General features: G+C 55.9%; 1 protein-coding gene across 1 annotated transcript in view; it reads left to right on the top strand.

The window, feature by feature from the left end:
- Positions 1-2,316: 2,316 nt before the first annotated feature.
- Positions 2,317-8,879, top strand: part of ABHD6 (abhydrolase domain containing 6) — a 7,623-nt gene continuing 1,060 nt past the window's right edge. Inside the window, exons 1-6 of the mRNA XM_010151528.1 lie at positions 2,317-2,483; positions 5,257-5,413; positions 5,807-5,920; positions 6,136-6,268; positions 7,549-7,706; positions 8,491-8,545. Of these exons, the coding sequence (XP_010149830.1) occupies positions 2,365-2,483; positions 5,257-5,413; positions 5,807-5,920; positions 6,136-6,268; positions 7,549-7,706; positions 8,491-8,545 (736 nt within the window). The 5' untranslated portion in view covers positions 2,317-2,364. The remainder of the gene's footprint in view (positions 2,484-5,256; positions 5,414-5,806; positions 5,921-6,135; positions 6,269-7,548; positions 7,707-8,490; positions 8,546-8,879) is intronic.

Raw genomic sequence — 8,879 nt, 5'->3', positions numbered from 1 at the left:
GTCGGCACTATGGCGACGGGAGCCCCCCAGGACGCCCCTGGCCCCACAGCCGTGGTGGGAGAATCTCACGGGGTTTTTCTGGCTTGAAGCTGCCTTCAGCACTCATGCAGGGACTGGGGTCTGGTGCTCCCGCTGTGCCTCCGGCTTGAATTTCCAGGGCTGAAAGCTGCCAGCAAGTTCAGGCCAGCGTTTTCCTGCCTCTCCAGTGATTTTCTGCGGCTGCGCCACGCTTCTACCCGACTGGCACAGGGAAGGCTCGGGGGGGGACGACACTGAGAGCATTTGGAAAATTACATTTAAGACGAAGAGGAAGGGGATGGGAAGGAGCTTAGCTGGCTTTGTTCTAATAGCTGTAATCACCTGGAGCGCAACCGTGAGCCGTGTTTCGCCGGGTGCCGCACAGCCCTGCTGCGGCTCTCCCTGCGTCCCACCCGCTTTCGCTTCTCTCCCATGGCAGCCTGCCCTTTGTCCTGCTGGGAACAAGTGCCCTCATTTGCCTTTTTTGCACAAAAGACCGTATTTACATAAACAGGGAAAAAGTTGGTCAGAAGATGAAGATGAGGCATCCAGAGGGGAAGCTGGTCACTTAAATACCCCAAACTTGCCGTCTCACCCAGTACCGAGCCTGGAAGGAGGGGAAAAAGCAGGAGCGTGACTGAACCCTTTTTTTCTCTCCCTCTTCCGACAGTGTTTTCAGACGCTGCCAGCACGCACAGCGAGCCGAGAGGAGGAGGGGATCTCTGCACAGTAAGCTGAGCTTTTTAAAGGCTTTCTCCTTCTTGCTTTGCTTTCCAAGAGCAGCTGGGGAGGGGGTGACCCCACAGCAGGGAGCACTGGGCTCCCACCGCCCCGCGCGCTTCCCCGGCCGCGATCTCTACTTCCGCGCCACCCATGGGGACGATGGCAATGGTCCGTGCTGGATCTCTTCCCTGCTTTGGTGACATCACAAAATGCAGCGGGTGCTCGCAGGTGGGCTCCTGCGCAGCCCTGCCCTCCTGTACGAGGTTTAGCTGTGGCACAAAGCGTTTATCTGCGAACAAGCCCCGCAGAGATCAAAGATCTTCCTACAAAACGTTAATTAAATGCCTAACGGCGTGTTGTTGAGGCTTGAAGGAGGAAGTGAGGTTTAGCTTCGTTAAGGAGGTGCCTGGTGGAAATATTTACAGTATTCCTCAAGTTTCAGTTACTCCTATTTTCCCTGGGGTGAGAGAGCAAACCTAGCTGTTGCTTCAGAGGTTCTGTAAACCGTTTTTCTTGGTCATGTGTAACGTGGGGGTGTGATGTGATCTGGTGTGACGGCGTCGGAGGGGGAGAGGATGTGACTGCGGCGATTCGGTTCCTGCTTCATGGTGTAATGTGCAACATAATGCATGCTGCCGTGAGTCTTCCAGGAGGCAGAAATAAGTCTGCCTGTCCTGGCACGGAGAAATGCGGTGATGGGGGTGGGGGCAGCTGCTGGGGGAGTGGGCATTGCGGATGTTTCGTTGTAGAAATGTGTGAGAGAAGAGCTAGTGGTGAGGAAAGGGCGAGAACTAAGTTGGTTAGCGGGGGGAATTAGAGGAGATGTGTGGGCAACAGGGTTTAATCTCTTAATGAGAAAAATATATCCCAGCTGTCTGTGGCGGGGCAAGTCCAGGGATGAGTGCGGCGTTGCGTGAGAGCTCGCCCTGGTGCCCTGTGCCCTCCCCCTGCCACCCTGGAGATTTGTCGGAAGGATGCTCTGGGCCCTGTGATCCACAGCAAGTTCCAAACTCCAGTGGGGCGGGAATGAATTTGTCTCAGATAAAGGCTGGTCACCAAAGAGCACCCTGGCAGGTTGTTTCCTTCAGTTCCCCAGCCCATGAGTAGGCTCTGCTCCCTTGATTAGTTGGTGCCTGTGCGGAGCGGTAATGAGAGCTGCGCTCAAGCCATCAATTCTAGGTCAGTGGTTGTGTGCTGGGGATTTGGGATTGGACAGGGGGAGGGGACCGGAGCTGGACGCCTGCCTCTGAAAAGCAACGTGAACCTTATGGCAGCCCTGCCTGCACCCATGGAGGGGGGCTGAAGGCTGCCTGCACCCAACGGAGCAGGGCATCACCCAGATGTGCCTGTTAAGGAGGCTCATTGCCCGCTTGAGATTTGTTCTTCCAAGAGAGTAACATTGCAATAATTAGATCCGCTAAGGAGCCAGAAGAAATATTCAAGTTTTAAAACTGAAAGAGACTTTGCCATGCTCCTGAGCAGTATCCTTTGCCTCCACAGAGCCACTTCTCCCACTCCTGGCAGCAGAGATCTCATGTAGCATCAACTTGTCATTGTTCCTGGTGCTTAACCTCTGACCCTTCCCTAAATGCCTGCAGGTGAGGCCGGGCAGTGAAGACCAGCATGGACCTGGATGTGCTGAACATGTTCATCATCGCAGGTGGCACCCTGGCCATCCCCATCCTGGCCTTCGTGGCCTCCTTCCTCCTCTGGCCCTCGGCGCTCATCCGCATCTACTACTGGTGAGTTTGTCAGCCCAGCTGTTCCCATTTTAGTGCAGGGGTGGGATTACTGCTGCTCCCCATCAGGTTCCTGGGACACCCACGGGTGCACAAGGAGCCCACGGATAGCAGCGGCTGTTCCTGCCCATGACGGTGATAGGAGCGGGTGGGGTTTTGTGCTTACCAGCTGTGTGTAGCTTTAAGCATCTCTAGCAGAAGAAAATGGCATTTTCTTACTGTATTTTTTTGCTGCTGAGGCTTATGTCTGTCGGAGCAGCCGGGCTGCAGGATGTCTCTGAGCGTTTCTGGGTTGTTTCTCCCAAGGATGGGACTGCAGCTGGGAAAAGCATCTCCGTTGCTGCCTGTCCCCCAGCCTGGCAGTCCTGGCAGCATCAGAGAAGTTGGAGTAATGCTATTATCCTTTCTAATACTGGGAGGCAGGCATTACATCCTTCAGTACTCGTCTGTCCCTGGAAATCAGTGATAAGGAGGCTGCCGGCTTCCCTGCTGGGGTTTGTTGCAGGGGAAAGCAGGAATAACTTAGGAATAACTTTGGAAGCCGGGGCAGCGTCTCCTCGCCCAGCATGGACGGCAGCAGGCAGCACGGCAGGCTGCCCACACGTGCTGCTGGCAGATGGTGGCTCCTGCAGCTTTGCTCCTGAGGTGTTTCCAAATCCGGTGATCTCCTGCAAGAGCAGGACATTAGCCTACCCCGGCTAACGCAGCAGCGTGATGAAACCTGTTTCTAACGGCACATTGATGAGCAAGCTTGTAATCCCAGCGTCTGGGGGCTGAGCGAGGAGGGAGGACGGGATGAAAACCCCGACAACGGGATGGGCACAGGGCAGAATTTCTTCCCATTGAGCATCGCGTGGGGATCTTTGCCTTCGGAGGGCCACAGGCAGGGCTGGCAGGACAGGGCAAAGGAGGCACCAGGGGCTGATGCCAGGAGCTTTGAGGAGCTGCGTCAAGGGGGAGGTAGAGAAGGCCCTGCTGCCTTGTCCTGCGGGGTGGCAAATCAGGGGCTGAGTGGAAATGCACCGTGGGTAGGTCAGTCTGTGTTTGGCTGAGGGAGGGAGCGTGTGAGCAGAGATCAGCAGGGCTGATTTCTTTGGAAGGGTTAGTGGCCCTATCTCTCTCCCTCCAGCGTTTCTGGCAGCACTGGCATCTTGCAGAGTAACTGTGATGCTCTGTGTTTCATGGGCACCTCTTTTCTTAGCGTGGGTTTGCCCTTTACTCTTCCTTTCCCATTTGCTTCTTTCTGAGCCCTCTTTTTGTGGGGCAGAATCGTTGTGTTTCCCACTGGCAGAGGCGGGAGAGGTGGCAGGCGACACACCATCGCTGCCTCTCACCCTGCAAAGATCCAGCTTTGCTGCACTGATCCTGGGAGGTCCCCAGGGACGCTTCTCCCTTCTCCCACCACTCGCTGTCCCTCTTTCTCCTCCTCACTGCCGGTCTGCTTGTCCTCAGCTGGCACAGCCAAAGGTCACACCAGGCCCTGCCGCCGACGGCCACTAATGCGACTGCCTGCCGGGCATGACGTCCGGGCTGCCCCGCTGACCCCAGCCCCAGGCCTGCCTGCTCTGCCGACGGGGGGTTAATCAGTTTAGCCGCTGCTGCTAAGCGCGTTAACACCTTGCGAGGGATCAGTTCAGCTTTGCGCAGATTATTTTGCCTTCTGCTGAATTGATCCATCAGGATCAGTTGCTAAAAATGTTATCATCTTGCCCATGGGTAGTTTACACCGGTGCCTTTGAGGCGAGGACTCTTAAGACACTTATTCAGGGAGAAATTCACCTCTCCTTGTAGGACCAGCACAGAGCCGAGATGCTGCTTAAGTCCCACTAACTCCCTCCAAAAAGGGATTATGCTAAAAGAGGATTGTACTATGCATAAGCTTTGAGTGGGCAGAGAGCTAGGACAGCCCAGCAGTGCTGGTGACCTTGCTCTCGTGTCTCAAATAAATTCTGATGTTGCGTATAGAAGTATTTGCCAGTGTCTTGGCCATCAGGGGTAGCCCAGTGGTTGTCCTGGCAAGGGTTACGTCTGAGCATAGGGGAAATGCAGAGAAAGCGAGCCTGCTCCTCTGCCTTGCACGGCACGTACACATCATGTGTCCAAAGTGTCACCGATAATCTCCGTCCAGGTCCCCTCTGGCTGGCAGTTTCACTGCATCCTCTCTGAGCAGGCTGCAAGCGTGCGCTGGCAGGAGCTGTCTGCCTCTGCTCTCGGACGAGCCACCCAGGTCTCCCTGGGGTTATCCCGGTATCTTCTGGGGTGTTTGACTCTGTGTAGGGATGGTCCCCTCCGGTCCTTTGCCTGCATGTTAATACATTTTTAAAGACTTTCTGGTTGGTATATGGGAACCGGGTTTCTGTGGTGCTCCTGGGTGTCATGGCTGTTTTGGATGGGACCCAATGTGCTTGTCTGCAGGGTCACGTTCTCCCATTGCTGCAGGACTGTGCCCAAATAAATGTGCTGCCTCTCTCCTCATACCAACCTTTGGGAATTTTCAGTTTTAGGATTGTTATTTTGGCCCATTTCCATTGCCAAATTAGTTATCTAGGGTCTTTTCTTGAAGTTTTTAACAGACAGTGTCTCCAGAAGCCATCTGCAGTGCAGGGGCCAAATGCTCAGAATTAGTCCCTGTTAGTCCCATGACAGCACTGGTGTGAGCCCAACCCAACCAGCCTTAGCACATCTGTGGCTGAGTTTGGACTTGTCACTGGGCTTACACTACCGCTGGGCCTATGTCTTGCCTCGCTCACTGGTGTTGTTTTCTCCTTGTTTCCAGGTACTGGCGCCGAGCCTTGGGTATGCAGGTTAGATATGCAAACTACGATGACTATCAGTTTTGTTATTCCTATAGAGGGAGACCTGGATACCGACCGTCCATCCTGATGTTACATGGGTTCTCTGCCCACAAAGACATGTGGCTGTCCATAGTCAAGGTGGGACTCCATTTCTCTTATCTGGCATGAGAGCCGATGGAGCTGGGCTTGGGAGTAGTGTGTGGACCCAACAGTTGCATCCATGGGATGTGATGATTGCTGTAACATGCTGGAAACACCCTCCTTAGCTCTGTGCTCATGGCTTGTTGGATCCCTGTCATCCCTATGACATGCAGAGCTGCAGGGGAAGAGCAGTCCGTACCTGCCTCCTCCATGGGAAACAAGTCTTGGCTGTGGTTTCTCATCATGTCACCCATGGGCTGACTTACTCTGGTGCATGAGGGGCTGCTAGGAGGAGAGTGACCCCCTGCTCCTACTCAAAGCCACCAGTTTCCATCCCTGGGCTCCACAGCAGTTCCCATGTGCCATAACCCCACCGGTTTGTTTCTGCAGTTCCTGCCCAAGAACCTGCACTTGGTGTGCGTGGACTTGCCTGGGCACGAGGGCACGACCCGCTCGGCCTTGGACGATTACTCCATCAGCGGGCAAGCTAAGAGAATACACCAGGTAAAGCCCCAGTGTCTCTTCACCTCTGCAGGGGGACACAGGGATGTGAGGACATGAGGGATGCTGAGCCCCATGAGCCCTGCTTCATGCAGCCCCGCTCCCTCCCTTCCCAGGCAGCCAGAGCCACTGACCTCAAGCTTCTGAGCTGAATTTCTCTAATGGCCCATGCCGCTGCTTCCTCTGCCCTAACAACGTTCCTTCTGCTCCCCTGCCAGTTCGTGGAGTGCATCAAGCTGAACAGAAGGCCCTTTCATCTGGTTGGCACTTCCATGGGGGGAAACGTTGCCGGTGTCTATGCCGCTCAGTACCCAGAAGACATTTGCAGCCTGACCCTCATCTGTCCTGCAGGTGGGCAAGGCGGGGAGTGAGATGCGGAGGGGGCCGGCAGGAGACAGTGCAAAAGCCCAGAGCAGCGCTGGATGCAAACCAGGCTTTTAGTGCACTAAAACCAGGCTTTTAGTGCAAAGCGTTTTGAAATAATTTGTATGTACAGTCTGAAAATGTCTGGCAGGGCACAGGAGGGAGTCACAGCCTTGCCCTGACTGCCCCTCGCCAGGGCTTTGGAGTTTGCCCAGCTGTGCCTTGGTTGGAGCTGGGACTAGGGCAAACGGGACGAGTCCTGCTCTGGAGGAAAATGCCTTTTCCCTTCAGATGATGGGCATTTTACATGGCACGTCTGCGCTCCTTCAGTTCTGGAGGGGAAACCAGGCAGCAATAGGAAAACCTCCCCGCTCCAGCCTCTTGAGAGCCCCAGTGTGCCGGAGGGCTGGGGCTTTGGGAGACAGCGAGCTCTGTCCTCCCTTGTTTGGGTGCTCTGAGTGGGAAGAGTGCTTTGGGGCTGGGCACAGGTCAATGGGGTGTCCGTGTGCCTGTGCAGGACCCTTCCATCCCCACCATCCCCTCCATCCCCTCCATCCACGTGTCCCCTTGGCCGAGGGGCTCAGGGGATCCTGGGAATGACATGCTGCAGGGAGGCCTGGGGGGTCTGGCAGGGAGCTTCTCTGCCGGGGAGGGCTGTGCTGCATCCCGGTTGTTAGAGCAGCTCCTTCCACCTTCCCACGCAAGGAAAGCAGCTCCCACACAAGAAATAAGTAGTGAAGCAAAGCAAATGTTACCTAGCTACCAGGCTCTGGGGAGGGCAAGGTTCCCACTCCGCTCTGGGAGAGGTGTTGGCTGACCCTACGGGTGTTCTGGATGTGAAACCTCTGTGTGGAGGCTGCAGAGAGCTTTGCGGGGAAGCTGCTGGGGGATTTTCCCTGCAGTGGTGTGTGCAGATGGGGCTTCTGAAATTTTCTGCCCAGTCTTGTGCTGTGGCAGGCTGGGCACTGGCATTAGTTTTTGGCACGGTGTTCGTGCAGGGAACACACCTCGGGTTGTGTCAGCCCGCGGGGCTCAGTGGGGGTGAGCCGTGGAGCGGGAGGGGGCCTGGGGTACCCCTGGGTGCATATTAAGGCTGCGGTATGTACAGATTTTTTTCTTCACACCTTTTTAATGTTTTTTTTTAATGAGTGAGCAGGAGAGAGACCAGAGGCAGGGGTGAAGGGGGTCACTACAGCGCTGCTCTGTTGCTGGGGCGGTGAGGTTCTTGTCTGGGTTTTAGCTTGTGCCCCCCTTCTCGTTCAACCCAGGCCTGCCAAGTACCACTGAGAGCAAGTTCATTAAGCAGCTCCGGGAGCTGCAAGAGTCCGAACGCATTGACAAGATCCCTTTAATTCCCTCGACTCCCGAGGAGATGGCGGATATGCTGAAGCTTTGCTCCTATGTTCGCTTCAGGGTGCCACAGCAGGTGAGGAGCCCGGGAAAGGGGACTGAGGGGCAGGGGGGGCAGGTTTGCTTCTCCCCGAGCTTGCACGGCAGCAGTCGAGACAATGTCAGGAGCAGAGCTGGGGCTGCCATCCCCCCATCACCCAGAGGGGACACACCCTGGCCCCGCTTCCAGCACCTTTCTAGCACTTTCCCTTCAAAGTCACTTTTCCCACTGCCTTATGGCAGCTCCTGCTAAAATTCCTCCTCCAGCGAGGTCTTTGGCAGCGGAATAGGATGTCAAAGGGCTTTTTAGTAAATTCAGCTGGCAGGAAGCATTAAGTAACTAAGGGGGCTGTTGCTGGGTGTGGAGAGGAATTGTTTGCTGCTTTTTTAAGAAGAAGGAATGGAAATGTGGAAGTGTTAAATCGCCTCATTGCCAAGTGAGAGGAACTTGGCGAGGGGCTGGCCATTAAACTGGTTTTCCTTAGGAAGTCTGGGATGAGTAGATTGGAGAGTAAGAAAAAAATGTAAGGTAACGCCAAGACTCTTCGTTTTTTGGCAAAAGAATAAAGGAAGGAAGAAAAGCAGGGTCAGTGGCTGAGGCGGCCTGCTGGCCCAGACAGCATGCCTGGGGGAGAGATTGCATCATAGAGGACCAAAATACTTGTTGCTGAAATAGCTGTTGCTGCAGCGCGGTTGCAACAGGCAGAGGTGTTCTGGAGGGAGCCTGCACCGGGGCCAGGCTGCGCAGGGCATGCGCCGGGCTCCCCCCGCGCTCAGCCTGGTGCGGGTCCCCCAGCAGCTCTGCTCTGCTCTCCCCGCAGATCCTCCAAGGCCTCGTGGATGTGCGCATCCCACACAATGACTTCTACCGGAAACGTAAGTCCTCCAGCCCCCCGTGTCCCCTGCACACCACCCGGCCCCAGCACCCCCATTCTGAGGGTGGGAGGGGACAATGCCATTCAAAGATTTGGGGATACGCCTTGGTCGCTGGTGGCAACACGCTGCCACCCCCCCGGGGCGAGCCACCCTCACTCTCCCAGCTGGGTTCATTGTACTAGTGGCTGTGAGGGACGGGCTCGGCGGAGCGTCTCCCCACAGCCGGGCTCGGTGGCAGTTCAAGGACGGCCCGTTGGGCCTCTGCCCATCACCCCTGCCTGGGTTTCCCAGCGAGGGGCCGCTGGACGGGCGGGCACGCGGCGGCCCCCCACGC

Source organism: Eurypyga helias, unplaced genomic scaffold (assembly GCF_000690775.1).
Source record: "Eurypyga helias isolate BGI_N326 unplaced genomic scaffold, ASM69077v1 scaffold24665, whole genome shotgun sequence".
Classification (NCBI taxonomy): domain Eukaryota; kingdom Metazoa; phylum Chordata; class Aves; order Eurypygiformes; family Eurypygidae; genus Eurypyga; species Eurypyga helias.
The sequence above is the reverse complement of the archived record's forward strand: the minus strand, read 5'-3'. Positions and strand labels throughout refer to the sequence as shown.